This window comes from Uloborus diversus, chromosome 5 (assembly GCF_026930045.1).
Source record: "Uloborus diversus isolate 005 chromosome 5, Udiv.v.3.1, whole genome shotgun sequence".
Classification (NCBI taxonomy): Eukaryota; Metazoa; Arthropoda; class Arachnida; order Araneae; family Uloboridae; genus Uloborus; species Uloborus diversus.
In genome coordinates this window covers 142377054-142395139 of record NC_072735.1, presented here as the reverse complement: position 1 = coordinate 142395139, position 18086 = coordinate 142377054, and the positions used below count along the sequence as shown (strand labels likewise).

The 18086-nt window shown below is 37.8% G+C and overlaps 1 protein-coding gene across 1 annotated transcript in view; it reads left to right on the top strand.

Moving 5' to 3' along the window:
- Positions 1 to 18086, top strand: part of LOC129223171 (1-phosphatidylinositol 4,5-bisphosphate phosphodiesterase-like) — a 187421-nt gene that overhangs the window by 26966 nt on the left and 142369 nt on the right. The window contains exons 11-16 of the mRNA XM_054857738.1: positions 1471 to 1681; positions 3705 to 3798; positions 3895 to 3974; positions 4749 to 4833; positions 14521 to 14611; positions 14882 to 14956. Coding sequence (XP_054713713.1) covers positions 1471 to 1681; positions 3705 to 3798; positions 3895 to 3974; positions 4749 to 4833; positions 14521 to 14611; positions 14882 to 14956 — 636 coding nt within the window. The remainder of the gene's footprint in view (positions 1 to 1470; positions 1682 to 3704; positions 3799 to 3894; positions 3975 to 4748; positions 4834 to 14520; positions 14612 to 14881; positions 14957 to 18086) is intronic.

The following is an 18086-nucleotide window of genomic DNA, read 5'->3' as shown; positions in this document are numbered from 1 at the left end:
CCTCTATTTTTTTAGAAATCAATATCCAACTATTTGATTCCAAATATGTGAAAACCATTCTCAAAACCAAAGGAAGATGACCAGTTGTTTTGGAAGGTTACAGAATGTAGTTTTCTATTTATAGCTTTGAAAATAGTTACTGGTCACGTGAATCTAATTCGCGGACCCCATATGATCGGCGGGCTGTAGGTTGGACACCAGTGATTTAAAGCAGAGATTCTTGAAAGGTTTTCTACTAGCAGCAATCATCGTTTCAAAATTTTCAGCTAATTTCTGCTCATTAGCACCAGCAACCATTCTCTACTTTTCCAAGATTCGTAACAAAAAGTGTTTCTAATTTAATCCGGATGTAGTGAAACAAGGGTAAAACGTACTCGCAATAAACGTTACTTTACCTCGTATTTGTGTTAAGTGTAATGACCGCTCATGTTTTAAAAATAAATTGATGCTTCAACATGAGTTGAAAAAAATATAATGTTTAGCATCAAACCCAAGACACCATTAAGATATCAAAGAGCCCTTGGCCAAACACTTTTCGGGACCCCCTTGTAGGCAAACCTTACAGTATCGCCTATTAACTGAAACAATTTCAGCTATTTGGGGGCCTTTAAAACGTAGGAGGCACTAGGCGACGGCCAAGGTGGCCAATTGAGTAAACAAGCAATGATCACAGCTGTAGCACTTGAAAAATATTGCAATTCTATGTTATAGGTATGAACAAAAATTAACAAAAGCAATGAAGTTGTTGCAGTTTTGCTCAATATGTTGCAGTTTTGGTCTTGTCTTTTTAGATACTTCACTGAGTCATTCCCTTTTCTTTTAACATTTTGCTAGTGAAATGAATTTTTTTTGTAAGATATGCTATGAAATGTGATGTGTGTAACCCCATTCATTGTACTAGTGCCATCCAAAATTCAGCAAATTAAACTAAGAAATGTTTCAATGGTTTTTGCATAATTTGTTCTAATTAACACAACTGCTACAGTTCCGGAAGTGACATACATATTCTTATAAAGTCATACATGTAAACATTGCAAAACGTGTGACTGCAAAAGTTCAATTATTCTGGAATGTATGATCCCATCTTACCAATTAAGAGTTAACTTCCACCATTGACTGACTTCTAAGTCACTGAATTTGTTTTAGAAGCTTTGATATTTCATCTGATTACGTATGCCTCCCACCCCTCTTTTTCCCTCTGTATTAGGACAGAAGGCTTTACTGCTGGGGGGGGTTTGGGGGGTGCAACGCGAAAAAATACTTTTTTACGGTTTTTTTTAATGTATAAAAAATAGTTTCATTAAAGTCATTAAAACCTTTTGTACACTATTATGTTCAAGAAATTGGGCAAACAAGCTTTTACTCTGCATATAATTTATTCAAATGTCTAACCGAATGTTGTCAGTACCTGTAATATTTTATAGCAGTTTTGTTCTTTTGTAACCGGAAGTAATGGTTGTTCCATTTTAGGAAAAATGAGTAAAGATGGTTTCATTCGCTACTTGATGTCTGACGAAAATGCTCCCGTATTTGTGGACAGATTAGACATATATATGGAGATGGATCAACCATTGGCTCACTACTATATTAATTCCTCGCATAATACGTATCTCATCGGTCGACAGTTTGGAGGAAAATCCTCGGTGGAAATATATAGGCAGGTCCTGCTGTCTGGCTGCAGGTAAATTTTCATTGTAACTTTTATGCATCAAGTGTGATAACATATTTTCAATGATGCTCTTGTTATAGGACGCAGATGATATTTCTGTGGTGCTTTCTCCTTCTTTGTACCCATTAAAAATGACACTAGCTTTCCCATATTTACAAGTGACATATACACTGCATTGCTGTCACATTTCCTTGAAGCTTGCAGATCATTACCGAAAAAAAAAAACCATGATGGAGAAGGTATGTTTCATGTGTAATATATATGACACCAGCTGTTCGTTTTGTGATGGTGGATGAATCTTTTGCTTCAAGTAATAGCACTTTAACGGTACAGGATTTCTTTCCTTATGAAACCAGGTTCATCGAATACTGATGGAGGATCAGCGCATTACTCGTACTGGAAGTTTTCAGCAATTTTTTATTTCATCCTTACTGTACATACCATTCGGTGTAAAAGATTGTTTGGGTTTACACATCTTTACTGATAGTAACTGCTCTCGCAACAGAAGCTAGAGACTTAACTGGATACGTCCTTTACAAAAAAATGCCACTAAATTTTTTGCCTTCAATATCTTTTATATTACTACTCTAAAATCAAAGGCCTCATCACAAGTATTCATACTATCAGCGACCGACTAGCATCAGCAAGCAATGCCACTACCAACTTGAGTCAATACTCGCAGAGAGGGAAGAATTTTCTGGTGGCTTTAGAAACGGACTGTGATCTACAAACTGGGAGTCAAAAAGCTGTAAATATTTAGCATTATACTGTTGTATTGCTCATTGCTCTCATCAAGACTTTTTCTACTGTTGAATCACTGGTTCTGGACTACCAAAATTTTGTCACTGCATTGGATCGTTGAGTAGCCTAATGTAATACTTTTTACCATTTTTTTTTAATCTCATAATGTACTCAAAAGTTTCAGACAGTGTTGCAAGTAGGTACATGTGCAAATATTTAGCATAATTCACATAACCGGTTGCGTAAAAGAGAGGCAGCTTGGTGTTTGCAAACGAGAACCCCTTCCGACTTAGAGGGTGAGGAATTGCAGCATTGCCTGTCTTATTATTGGTGATTTCGGTTTATCCGCTCGTATTACGGTGATTGCAAAAGATTGTGGAAAGATTGAAGTTAATCAATTAAGAAGAAGGAGGGAAACTTCAGGCAATTTGGACTTCTTTTTTGGGCCGAACAGGGATTTAGCTTTAAATATCGCTCCAGCGTTCTAAACAGTTAAATATGTCCAGTCACAAATAAATTGGTTTCTGAGCTCGCTTCGATTATTTTAGGATGAGCCCTCTGACATTACTGTAACATTGTGTGGCATTTTGTACTTCGGAAAAGCTAAAAATCAGTGAAATTTTTTCGTGAACTTCATTGCAATCCTTGATTTTAGAAAGCAAATTACAGGCCCTCCCCCTCCCCTAATGCGATGGCGCAGCCTTCAAGTGTTACGGAGTACACTTCTAGGATAAAAGCCCTCAGAAAAGAACGAAATACCCTTTCCAAAAACTGCCTTAAACATTCCAATGATGCTTTCTGAGCCATGGAACCCCCCCCCCCCCACGCCTAGGCACCCCGGTTAATTAGCATTTTTGTCTGTTACAGTTTAATATTTTACTATTATAGAGTGTGATTTCTGCAATTTTTGAGTAATTTTTTTAAGTGATAGAAATAATTTTTTTTTAACAGAGGATTTCTTCGCCCTTCTTTCTCCCCCTTAACCCGACGCGCAAAATGATGGGACTTTTTACTCCTTCTTGCTGGTAGGGTAAGAAGTAATTTGCAACAGGTTTACACTTTTTTTGGATGTTTGGGTTTGGCCCTTTTTTAGCCTTATTTTACTGTACTAAAACGCGATACGTTAACCGGTATTTTATTTCTACATTCAGGGACATTTTAGAAGTGTGAAAAAAAGTTAATCTGTTCAAAAAAGGCCAGAGGCACATATCGAGTTGAAAACCTACATTTAATTCCATTCTTGAAAATCTTCGGCTGAAAAGTACCTTTCTGAAACTGGGTTTCTTTTCCTTAGATGTGTGGAGTTGGACTGCTGGGATGGCAAAGGAGACGATGAAGAGCCTATCATCACCCATGGAAAAGCCATGTGCACAGACGTACTTTTCAAAGTTAGTTTTCAGAATGAACAGCCTTCACCGTTTTATTATAAATCTCTTAAGAGTTTTCTGATTTTGTTTTTAATTTCCTTTTCTTTCCCTCCGCAGGATGTAATTTATGCCATCAGAGATTGCGCTTTCGTCACATCTGATTATCCCGTAATACTTTCGTTTGAAAACCATTGTTGGTAAGAATAAACTTATATCTTGCTTATACCTTTTCGATTTTTAGCTTATATAGATGCAAATTTATGTATATTTTCAGTATTGAGCCAGGAACTAGGAACAGCTATGCCAGTGGCGTCGCTACGAAGGGGGGGGGGGGACAGTCGGCCTACTGTGTCACCCGTCTGGGTGGTTGCACTCAAAGTGAAAATGCAAAATTTTGAAAAATTTAAATACTTAAATTCAGAAACTTCTCCTCTTTTTTTCACGTGCTGCAACACCGCGGAGAGAGGGGAATATTTGCGTAATGAGACACCATTTGGAGGGAGCTGGTACCAAATTGGATTTAAGAATTTAATTTCTTCATATGTAAACATTAACACATTTTTTTGCGTTTGTAGGGGGGGGGGGGGAGTGACACCACAAATTACCGCCTCGGGTATCACCCATGATGGGTACGCCCCTGGCAATGCTAAGTATTGAAATTCCTGAGAGAAAATAAGCTTTCTAAGATTATATTTATTCTAGATTGAAATGAAATGCACTTATAGTTACGTGTTTTCAAATGAAAACAAAATACTAACATCTACAAGACAAAATACAGCTATGTGAAGTAGTACCAGTAAAAACGAACGTCCAACATTTGTTTTACACAATACTTTAAGAAAACAGTCACACATTTCCTGCAGCAAAGAAACAGTAAAATGTTGTAAGGCTGTCGAAGCAAAGACTCCTAACACATTTTTATTCAAATTGTAACATGCAAATTAATTTACTAATATTTCTTCAATTTACAGCAAGAAGCAACAATATAAACTTGCGAAATACTGTGACGATATATTTGGAGATCTGCTGCTGAAGGAACCAATACCAGGATTTCCAGTAAGTTTTTTTTATATATAAATAGCAAAAAATGAAAATGGGTGTTACTTTCTTGTTTATTTATTTATTTTTTAATTATTCAATAAAAATTACCTTTTTTTTTTAAAAACATATACTTAATTTTAAACATGTTCTTTTCACATTCATAAGTTTTAAATACTAAATATAAAGTATTGGACAATTTTTAACGTAAATAACAGAATGTTTTTTAAAAATGTTTCATAACCCAAACAGTTTTATTATACCCGAATTTGATAGAACCACTAATCTATTTCCTTAAGTGTTAAACATAAATGAAAGGGGAAAGTATAAAGAAAAATATTTTCAAAAGTCTTCATTTTCATTTTAAAAACTTGGATTAAAAGGTTAAGGGTGCGGAAAAATATATTATGCTAAACATTTAACTTTTGTAAGAGTTAAAACATTCATTTAAATATTTATCAGAAAAAAATCATTAAGAAGTATATTGATTTGAGGAATCTACAATTATCAGGATTACCTGGATTAATTTTTCTTTCTTCACTAAAAGCAATGGAAAATGTCGTTTGAGGTTTAAAATTATAGAAAATCGCTTTTAGAAACAATAATATTTAACTGCATGTTACAATCTTTCCCAAGGAACCTTTTGCATGACTGTTGACTCAATGATGAACTAAAATTTTCTTTGAAACCAATTGCAGTATCGTGATTATTATTGCGAAATTTTTGAGCGTAAATGTTCCGTAATACTTTACGTTTAAACGTTATAGAGTGTAACAGTAATAAAAAATGTACGTAATGTACAAACTACCAAATTATTGCAGATGCGTGTTTCGGGGTTCAAGGAACCAATTTTTCAATGCAAAGAAGTGGAACAAAAGACAGTTTAAATATTAAAAACTTGAGATTAACAAATCACAATGAAACCTAGAGTCGAAATTTAAATTCTCACCAAGAAAAAGAAAATTTCAATGCAAAACTTCATTAAAAAATGAATTCCTTGAGGACACGTGTCTGACCCCCTTTATTAATTTGCTTTATCTACGTTGCTTACTACTATTACTTTGTTACCCAAAGGCAGGGCCGATCCTAGCAGGTGTGCAGAGTGTGCGCCGCACAAGGGCGACCAAAGCAAGGGGCGGCCGAAGGCCGCATCATATAATTTTTATAATCAAGCAAAATTCCTCAAGAATTTCTCACAAGATAACTTATAATAAGTAGAATAAATTATGCTGATTTTTAAATGTTCAATTGTCAAAGTATGTGTCGATTTCCCGACAGCATAGCATAGTTTAAGAAAAATAGAATGTTAGGGAACATTGTGTTGGTTCAGTCTCCATTAATATCTACTCTTAACACACATGCTTCATTTGGTTGCAAAGTTTGTGACAGAACCGGTAATCAGACATGGATACAGGGGAGGGGAAAGGCCCCCTTCTGAAGCATGAAATCGTGCCGTCTAAAAGAGCACCGAGAACGGCCACTAATGTCCCCCCCCCCCAAGCTTCTATAGACCTAAACAATGAAGACATATTTTATTTATTAAAAAAAATTATGCTGATTAAATACTCTCGCAAGCATTTCAAACAACAAAATATTTCTAAACAATTCCGAAGGAGAACTGCCTGGCGTATGTAACTTTTCACGGGCGCTATGGCATATCCATCAATCGTCGAGGTGAGGTGGACAAAAGTCTATAGTTATATTTTTCAGATATTAATGTTGAAAAATATCCGAAAGATCCGTAGAAGCTTCCCAGTTTTGTTAACATCACCAAAGATAATATAAATTTGCGATTTTAGAAACATCCGCTTAAGAGCTCCAAAATCCTTCTTTCCCCAAAATAGCCTATAATGGATTTCAGTTCCAAAAAATATTTTGGTTCGGAATATTTTCATGTTTCCCGTATTGTTTTCAAATCTAGCCAAAAACGGGTTTTTGAAAAAATAGTGCCGAGAAATTACCGGAGGATAGCCGCAAGATCCCCTACCGTCACCAAAGACGGCCCAAATTTGCGCTTTCTTTATCTTCTTTACTAATTATAAAGTGGAAAGTCCCTCTGTCCAGAGGATGTCTGGATCTCTGTGACGCGCATAGCGCCTAGACCGTTCGGCCGATTTTCATGAAATTGGGCACAAAGTTAGTTTGTAGCATGGGGGTGTGCACCTCGAAGCGATTTTTTGAAAATTCAATGTGGTTATTTTTCTATTCCAATTTTAAGAACAAAAATATCATAAGATGGACGAGTAAATTCCAAAATTATCATACCGTGGAACCGTAACATGGGCACAAGCCGATTGGCGAGATACGAAATTATCATAACGTGGGACCGAAACATGGGTACAAGCCAATTGGCGAGAAAATTCACCATACATTAATTGTAAATATACAGGCGAACCAAAAGACCTTTTAATTTTTCTATTATGGTCAAAGCCATGCGGGTACCACTAGTAAACTTATATTTCGAAATCTTTCGATGGGAGACGATTTAATCTCCCTCCCTCTTGCAACGTCAACAAAGGTAACCCAAAATTGCGGGTTTAAAATTTCAGTTTCGGAGATTTTTCGGGAAGAGCGCCGATCCTTCCTAAGCTACGGTCTTAAAAAATAGCTTCAAATTGATTTCAATTTTAAAAGTATTGTAACGGATTCGGTGCGACTTCCACTTTCTTGAAATGAAGACACAGTTCTTGATAAAAACACAGGAAATTTATTTACACTATGTACAGGAAAGATCTTCAACAACTGCTAAATTATTCATCAGCAATTAAGCAATTATCACACAACACCGTAAACTCAACGTTTACACACGTATTTACTTCCAAATACGAAAACAACACAGCGAAATGCCTCGCAATAAACAGAGCAAAAATGCACTCAGTTCGAAATCTCAATCGAAACTAAACTGTTTATCCATCGCTAACGGCTTAAATACACCGAAAAGAAATTTCTCAAATATTCCACACGCTTCTGTAAAGTAGTAGACCGTTATCAAACTTTATCAATGAACAAAAAGGAAATAGGGGTCGTATACTTTAGCCATATGAAAAAGGGGATGTATATTCATTACGGGAAACTATTTACAGGTTACGTTCCTACAATAATTACTATTTACAGAATTTGTAACATTGCCCCCTTCCTAAGGACTGCACGTCCCGGGCAGTACAATCCCCAGAAAGGGTGCCAAACTTCTATCACAAGTTTACAAATATACACATTAATTAATAACTAACAGATACAGAAAACACAATAATAACAAGAAATATTACTAAACATTAAAAGCAAAAATTATCTACAACTTTTATGTTATCAACCATGGTTGTTTACGTAATACTCATGAACTATGGCCATAGTATGGGGCTAACCGATCATAATGTACAACCCTAGGTTTTGCATTAGGTGATTTTTGGATCCTCACTACGACGTCATTTAGTCGGTTAAGGACTTTGTAGGGTCCATCCCAATGCGACTGCAATTTGGGTGACAGACCTTTCCGTCGGATGGGATTCCATAACCAAACCTTGTCGCCTTCGTTGAATTCATGTCCAGTAGACCTTGTGTCGTATTCGGTCTTCATCTTCTCCGCCGCGATGTTGATTCGCTCTCGTGCGAAGTTATGAACGTCTTCCAACCGGGCCTGGAGATCTTGGATGTACTCCTCAGGCGATGCAGGCGCATCCGGAGGACGACCGAAGACGAGATCACAAGGTAGCCGAAGCTCTCGTCCGAAGAGCATCTGAGATGGGGCATATCCGGTAGTCTCGTGGACAGCACTGCGGTAGGCCAGCAGGAACAAAGGTAGCTTCTTGTCCCAATCCTGTTGATTTCTGGAGGCCATAAGCGAGAGATTATTTAGGATTGTGCGGTTAAATCTCTCCACCATGCCGTCGATTGTGGGTGTAGTGGTGTTGTCCTAGTTTTCTCAATTCCGAAAATTTGACATAGGCCCTTAAACACAGCAGAGATGAAATTCCTCCCTTGATCGGAATGAATCTGCAAAGGTGTTCCATATCTCGAGATCCAATGTTGTACTAGAGTCTCTGCTACGGTGGTAGCCTCTTGATCTGGAATGGGATATGCTTCCGGCCATTTGGTGAAGTAGTCGATGGAAACGAGAATGTATTTGTTCCCATCAGCAGTTTTTGGTAGAGGACCCAGGATGTCGATCCCAATTCGTTCGAAAGGAGCTCCAACGTTGTACAGATGTAGCTTCCCTCTGCTTCTCTTCTTCGGTCCTTTACGAGCAGCACAGGCGTCACAAGAATGGCACCACTTCTCCACGTCATCCTTCGCCTTACTCCAGAAGAAGCGCTCCCGAACTTTATTGAGGGTTTTCAAGACACCAAAATGTCCTCCAGTCGCACTACTATGTATTTCTTTCAGAACATCTGAAATCCTTGATCGGGGAAGTAGTAACTGCCACCTAGATGTTTTGCCGTCGTCAGATTCCCATTTTCGGTGTAGCACGCCGTTCCGTAAATGGAGCGAGTTCCATAAAGCCCAGTATCTTTTTGTTGCAGGACTGAAGATGGAAACGTCCTGCCAGCTAGGTCGCCGACTGTCACTTTCCATGAACTCCAAAATTGGTTTTATGTCGGGGTCTTCAAGTTGATCTTTTCGAACTTGGTCGTCACTCCATGGATCAGGTTCTGATGATATTGGAGTCACTGTCACCTGATAGGCGGTAGGGCTAGTCGTTCCATACTGTTTCTCGATTCGGGAACAATAGTGGCAGTTCTCAGGACAGGGTCTCCTTGATAAAGCGTCAGCATTACCGTGAGATAACCCTTTTCGATGCTTGATCTCCATGTCATACTTCTGGAGCCGCTGTATCCATCTGGCTATCTGACCTTCCGGATTTTTGAAGTTCAAAAGCCAAGTTAATGAGGCATGATCTGTCCGAAGCAGAAATTTTCGGCCGTAGAGGTAATGATGGAAGTGTTCTACAGCTTTCACTATGGCCAGTAACTCCTTTCTGGTGACGCAGTAATTTCGCTCCGACTTTGATAAGCATTTGCTCCAGTAAGCGATGACATGTTCATTTCCGTCAATTTCTTGGGATAAAACAGCTCCAATTCCCTCGTTGCTCGCATCAGTGTCCAGGATGAAGGATTTTTCAGGCTGAGGATAGGCGAGGATAGGCGTTGATGTTAAAGCCTCCTTCAGTCGTAAAAATGCATCTTCGCATTCTTTGGACCATTCAAACTTTTGCTTGCTCTCCGTCAGCTTATGCAAAGGTCGTGCAATGTTGGAAAAACCCTTCACAAACTTCCTGTAGTACGTGCAGAGCCCCAGGAAACTTCGCAACTGATGGATGTTTTCGGGACGACTCCAACTCCTGACCGCAGATACCTTCTCTGGATCGGTTTGTACACCCTCAGAAGAGATGATGTGACCAAGGTAGTTCACTTCCCGGCGGAACAAATTACGTTTGGACGGGCTTAACTTCAGATTGGCTTCCTTAAGCTTTTGCAGCACCTTCCTAAGATTTGCCAGATGTTCTTCGAAGCTGCGTCCCACGATGATGATATCGTCTAAGTAGACCAGACAGGATTCGTAAGAGAGTCCTCTTAACACTGTCTCCATAAGACGCTCGAACGTAGCTGGTGCATTGCAGAGGCCGAAGGGCATCACTTTAAACTGCCATAAGCCTTGTCCAGTTGTAAACGCTGTCTTCTCTCGGTCCTCAGGGTGTATCTCAACCTGCCAGTAGCCGCTCTTCAAGTCCAGGGTCGAAAACCACTTGTGTCCGGAAAGAGTGTCCAAGGTGTCGTCTATCCGTGGAAGAGGGTAGCTGTCTTTCTTGGTGATTTCATTCAGCCGTCGTTAATCGACTCAAAATCTGGTGGAGCCATCTTTCTTTCCGACCAAGACGATGGGAGAGGCCCAAGGACTGGATGAAGGTTCGATTACATCATTCTCCTTCATCTCTTTCAGGAGGGTCTCAACCGCTTCCTTCTTGGCGAACGGTAGTCGTCTTGGATGCTGTTTAATAGGGGGGTGTTCTCCAGTGTAGATCCTATGCTGCGTTAAATTCGTACGGCCAACATCCTCCGATGTAGATGAAAACAGATGCTTGAAGTCATCCACCAATTGTTCCGCAGCAGTTCTTTGGTCTTTCGTTAATGGTGCACTCCCAATTAACTTCGATGTCAAGGACTCAGAAGACACAGTCTCGGGGGAAATGATTCTTCTAATGATGCAGTTTACTGGAGTACAAGTTGCTAACACTTCACCTTTCCGGATATTCCTTGGCCTTTCACTCACGTTGGCGACTCTCACAGGAATTACATCCTTAGAAAGGTCTACAAGCGTAGATGCTACCAGCACTCCTTTTAGGTTATTGCTTAGGTTAGGGTATTCAATGAGTCCAAATCGAAAACTATTGCTTTCTTCAAGGGAGCCAGGTATTAATGATTCTGACCTTGAGGGAATCGATAGATCTGTTTGAGCTATTATTTGATGAGCGGATTTTACATCACTTTCTGCAGGGAAAACGGCTATGTCTTCTCTCATCGAGTGCAGCTCATTAGTCTTGAAGTCGAGAGTGAAGTCATATTTCTTCAAAAAGTCCAATCCGAGAATGAAGGGGTCCGTGATATTAGCGACGAATGCCGTATGATGGTAGGTGGCATTCCCAAACACTATTTCCAAGTCCACTTTACCGTCAATCTCAATTTTGTCACCTGTCACAGTCTGGAGACTTACGCGTGGCGATGTCCACAGCAGTTTCAATCCAAATTCACGAGCCACATCTGTCCTAATGATTGTCACATTGGCTCCAGTGTCAACAATCAGTCTGCAGGGGTTCCCATTTACATGTGCGTAAATGAAAAGTCCATCACTGCCACTACTAGAAGAGGAAATCTGCAGAGCTTTAGTGGTGGTGATTTCCTTCCCTCGCGTAGCTTGGCGAGCCGGACAACTCCTTCGCAGGTGTCCTTCACTACCGCATTTCCAGCACTTCTGCTCTTGTTTCTTTTGGGCTGTTATGCTGCTCAAATGTCTTGTCAAGTCACCGAGTTGTCTCTCAAGTTCAGCGAGGTGGGACGACCTGGAATCAGACTCATCAGCTTCCTGAGTCCGGATTAGATGGCGATCCACACGGGTTGCTTCTTGGGCGGCCTCGTATCTCATCGCATACACAACGGCAGAATTCAGGTCTTTGACATCCGCCATCCGTAGAGCTTTCTGGATTTCCGGATCTCGAACCCCGTCGATGTAGTAGTTGAGTGCCAGGTTGTCTCGAACATCCGCAGGACAGTCACAAAAAGCAAGATGAGACAATCTCTCGACGTCCGCCGCTAGCTCTTGCAGGGTTTCCCCGGTTTTCTGGAAACGGGACTTCAACTGGAGTCGGCTGAAATCTTTCTGGCACTTCTCACCGAAGCGAAGCTCCAACGCAGATGTGAGAGCGGCGAAATCCAGGCACTGGCTGTCCGGAAGGGTCTGGAGAATGTCCGCTGCGTCACCTCTCAGGGATGCTGCAAGATGACAGGCCTTGGTAGCAGAGTCCCATCCGTTCGCTTCCGCCACTATCATGAACTGAGTTTTGTAAACCTGCCACGAAGTTTTCGCATCAAATGTGGCAAGTTTAATGGACGGTCGAGCAACCGATGTGGAAGCGCCAAACTGTACAGAGCTGCTTTCCGCGGTCGCCAATCTCCTTTCCAGGTCTTTAAAGATGTCTTCTTTAAGTTGATGAAATTTTCTATCTTCTTCTTCCAGTTTATTTTCTACAGCATTGCATCGGCCTTCAACGGAACTTAATTTTTCTTCAAATTTCTCTTCGATTTTATTTTCCACTGCGATGAATCGGCCTTCAACTGCCTCAAACTTTCCTTCAATAGCATCAACTCGATGCTCTATCTCATTAAATTTATTTTCCATCACAGTCTTTACCAAAGTAAGATCGTTTTTAATTTCCTCTTGGTTAGAAACTAGGTCATTTTTCAGCACCGTTAAATCACTTTTCAATTGGTTTTGATTAGCCGCCATATCATTTTTTAATTGTTCTTGATTAGTCGCCATATCATTTTTTAATTGTTCTTGATTTGCAGTAAAACTTGCAGTCAAATCACTTTTTAATTGGTCTTGATTAGCCGCCAATTCATTTTTAACAGAGTTGATTGCATCAAGAAGTTGTTTTAATTGTTCATCCATTGCGCGAGTAATCACCATAAAATTAAAGTCCAAATTCAAAAAGTTTTTATGAAAAAAAATGTCCAAAGTCACACTTACTCCAAGAAAGTCCAGAAGAAGCCCCACGTTGGGCGCCAATTGTAACGGATTCGGTGCGACTTCCACTTTCTTGAAATGAAGACACAGTTCTTGATAAAAACACAGGAAATTTATTTACACTATGTACAGGAAAGATCTTCAACAACTGCTAAATTATTCATCAGCAATTAAGCAATTATCACACAACACCGTAAACTCAACGTTTACACACGTATTTACTTCCAAATACGAAAACAACACAGCGAAATGCCTCGCAATAAACAGAGCAAAAATGCACTCAGTTCGAAATCTCAATCGAAACTAAACTGTTTATCCATCGCTAACGGCTTAAATACACCGAAAAGAAATTTCTCAAATATTCCACACGCTTCTGTAAAGTAGTAGACCGTTATCAAACTTTATCAATGAACAAAAAGGAAATAGGGGTCGTATACTTTAGCCATATGAAAAAGGGGATGTATATTCATTACGGGAAACTATTTACAGGTTACGTTCCTACAATAATTACTATTTACAGAATTTGTAACAGTATTTTAGGAAAGAACTGCAACATGACTTTCACCTAAAGTCTCGAAAAAGTTCCTAAAATTGGGATATTTGACGTCAATTTCGAAAATTTCTCCTTGCACCTTGAATATACTTGACTCTTTTATCCTCGCAACCAAACACAACTAAAGATTAACTAAAAATATTTTTCATACGCCAATTTTGTTAATTTTCTTGGAGCAATCCTCCTCTCCTGAATCCCTGACACCTAACCACACGCTTCCCCTTCCTCTGTCCCTTCTCTGATGTCACCGAAGAAAGACTATAAAATGCGAAAAGTAACAACGTATAAAAAGCACAAATTCGCAGGCCTTTTATACGTTGTTACTTTTCGTTTCTTTACAACAGCACAAAGGTATTTATTTATCTTACTATAAAATGCGTTTTTACGACTAGTAAATTTTGGTATCTTTCTTCAAAGATATAAATTGTACCTAAGGAGTTTCTTACTATAAAAAATTCCTTCCTTTTTATAAGATCATTCTTCTGTCCCCCCCCCCTTTTTAAATTCGAATTTGGCATAGAAATTTAAAGAAAGATTTTTTATAGACGTTAAAAATTAGTCAAAATATGCAAATTACTCTTGAAGGGCGGCACATTAGGTCTTTGCACACGGGCGGCCGACACCCTAGGATCGGCCCTGCCCAAAGGTATTTATTTATTTCGTAATAGGGTATGTTAAATATCAATGATTCTGTATACTCTTCTAAACAACGAATGCAGTAAATTCAGAAATGCATGCTTTTATCCATTAACTCAAGGTACCGTGGATTAGTTTTGAAGATTGCAAATCGTATTAACTTGTATATTTTTTAGAATTTGAAATTTATTTATGCTATTTTTTAGTGCATGCAAAGTTTATATGTACATGTGCATAACATTCTCTTATTCCATGAAATGATATTCAATTACTGTTTTTAGCTCGAGGCAGGTAAACCACTTCCAAGTCCAAATGACTTAAAGAGAAAAATCCTCATAAAAAACAAGAGGCTCAAGCCAGAGGTTGAGAAAAGTGAGATATTGAGATATTTTTTATGTTGTTTTAATCAGGGTCGCCGAGAGACACTGCAGATCCCGTGTCAGTTTGGTCGCCGGGCACTATTTCGCCCATAAAGCTTATAAAATTTATATTACAAAGATTCCGAAACGGGCCGGACCTTAGTTTCCGACCAGGCTGACATGGCCTCCCGTCGGCCTTGTCTCTACTTAGACTTTAGAATTAATTGTTTTAAAATATTTGTAAATAAAATTTTCATGCAGATTTCTATTGTCATGTTTATAGAGGAACTGGAACTTTTCCTTCGTGGTCAATTGGCAAATGATGATGACGACGATACTGAGACGGTACAAAATGAAGGTGGAAACGCTCAAACACCGGGCGAAGGTAAGTTAATAAACAGCAGTAAAAACATACCCATCTTCATCACAATTTTCAGTCTAAAATTTTGTATAAATCAGGGTTTCGAACCAGAACTGAACCCTAAAACGGGAACGGGAAAAACTTTTTCAGACAGAATGAAAACTGGAACGGAAGCAAAAAAAAAGAAAAAAAAAAATCAGTTTATTTCGGTTGGATTCAGCCATTTTGTTACTGAAACCAACGTATCAATATTTTCCAATTTAACTTCAATCATATAATTGTCATTACTAGATGTACATTGACACATCTATGATAGAATTATTTATTTAATACAAATAACCACAAATAACATAATGTGGAATTAAACCGCAAACCGTTATGTTTGGCGGAACAAAACACTGGAACTGAACCTATATATTATTTTTTGGTTAAACCAGAACAAAAACTAGAACAACAATAAAAAAAAAGGTTCGAAACCCTGGTATAAATATTTACTTATTGGTTTATTTTTTGAGCTTACGTTTTTTAAAGACTTTTTATGAACTTTTAAAATATATGGTTTGCAATATGGAAACAATGTTTAGCCTCATAATTTCATGTTAGATAATATTGAAAGCAGAGGCTTCTAAATTATGTTTCGTGGATTTATGGGGATCCTCAAATTAAAATAAAAATTCGGAGAAAAATTATCAAGTACTCATTTACACTTTATTAATGTAATTAACAAAAATCCTTATTAAAATATTCTTTCTTGTAAAATTATTAAACATTTAACAATAAATTACCATTTTCATCCAAACATAGAGTTAATTCATTAAATTTTTAAAGTTCCTACTTTTCTTATACACAAAAAAAAAGAAAAAAAAACATCTCTTTTTACACATTTTTCCGTTTTAACAGAGCTATTGGATTTTTTAAAGTGTTAATGAAGCATATTTGTATTATGTTTAGTCCCCACACTTAATGTGCAAAGTTTTTTGATGAAATAATAATATGTCGTTGCTTCAGAGCAACAATAAGATATCTAATCCCAGAAATAACGCTAATACAGTTGACTCTCTGTTTAACGACTTTCAAGGGGCCAAAAAAATCGCCCTTAAGTAGAAAGCGTCCTTAAATGGAATGCTTTTAACATTATAGTGAACCATCTGGGACCGTGAAAATCCGTCTTTAAATAAAGAAAGTCGTTAAATAGAGCGTCGTTAAACAGAGAACCTACTGTATATCTTATGGTTCTGAGGTGACGATGTATAATTTAAATAAAACATATTCCATCTTAAAAATTATTTTTTTCGTTTTCCAGAAAAAAAGGTAAGATTTCTTCAATGAAGTGTAACTGGTACAACGATTCTTACAAGGTAAGTTAGCTTATTGATTTCTCATTTAATCTGGTCCAGGAGACTTCCTGACATTCCGGATTTGAGGTCTCATACTGTTTTAATTTTGCTTATTCCAACTCAAATCTGCTCTAACAACGTGTTCCTTTTTCACTGAACTTCCTAAAAAGAGGTAAACATTGTCCAGGTTCAGGGGCGTGCACAGAACTTTTGGGGTCCGTCACAAATCACTTTTCCGGACCCCACCCCATATTGTTCACCCCTATATTTCACGCCAATTTTTCAAAATGTTGGGCCCCATTCAGACTCGGGCCCGGGCTAACTTCCCTCTCCCCCCCCCTGTGCATGCCCCTGTCAAGGTCATAGCTCAACTAACCAGAGTCATACTATCTAACACCGTGTTTCTGTTTCTACTTTACTGCATGTAGCTAAACATGGAGATTCATTTGAATCATACCCTGAAATGTACGTTAAGTTTTCGAGTTGAAATTATTAAGCAAGTGTGAAAATTGTTCAGCTATTTCTTTTTTTTTCTAAATTAGACTTTTTTAAAAATGGAAGCATTTATTTTATTGTGAAATAGTCCAAGCGACGGTTTTTGTTATAAAACTTCTTCTTGGCAGTTTTATTTTCTCTCTCGAAAATGAACAATATGCATTAGGAAGAATCAATCTCAGTTCAACAAGGGGCGTAACATGATGGTTTCCGATTTTAAAAAAAAAATAAGAAATGCATTTTTTTTTGTATTGCCCAAAAAAAAAAAAAAAAAAAAAAATCCTGGACCAAGATACAGGCCGCCAAACATGGCGGTCCTGTCATGATTTCTCACTTGGGATTTTCGTCAAAACCTAAAGTACATTGTCTCAGGAACGGAAGAACATATTTTGCTGAGGTTTGTTTTATTTGAACGGATATGTTTTCCTATTTTAAAAAACATGCAACATTTTGAAATATGTGCTTTAGTTTTTTTCCACAGTCTTTTGAAATCAAAAGTTAAAAAAAATTTTTTTTTTTGATTTTTCTCAAAAATGCCAGTTTTAAAAATTTTTTATTTTTTTTTACCGTTTATTAGTACTACAGAGCACTACGTTTCCTGAAAAGGAGAGCTTCCACTTTTTCGTTTAAGAGATTTTAGAGGTATTTGAAAAAATGGACTTTTTAAGGAACTCTTTACGTAATGGCAGACCTGAAAATTCAAAAAAAAAAAAAAAAAATCTCAACAAGTGGCCAGAAAACCCTTTTGATTAAATTATCTAGCGAAATTTTCATTTTGAGTCGCCATTTTATTCAGGATATTGAATTTAGGGAGAACAAGATGGCATATTACGCTTAACGATTCTTATGGCGCTACGCTGAAAGGTTGCGTGGGGAAATGCAACCAATCGGCTGGAGACTGCGTTTTATTTTCATAAAAAATAAAACTCCTGGATAAAGTGGAGACTCAAAATGAAAATTTCGCTATATAACTTGATGAAAAGTGTTTTCTGGCCACTTGTTGCGATTTTTTTTTTTTTTTGAATTTTTAGATCTACCATTACGTAAAGAGTTCCTTAAAACTCCCCATTTTTTCAAATGCCTCTAAAATCTCTTAAACGAAAAAGTAGAAGCTCTTCTTTTCAGGAAACGTAGTGCTCAGTAAACCTAATAAACTGTAAAAAAATTAAAAATTTTAAAATTGGAATTTTTGAGAAAAGTTAAAAAAATTATTTTAAACTTTTTTTTTTTAAAGACTGGCCCAAAAAAAAAAAAAAGCATTAAAGCACATATTTCAAAATAATGCATATTTTTTA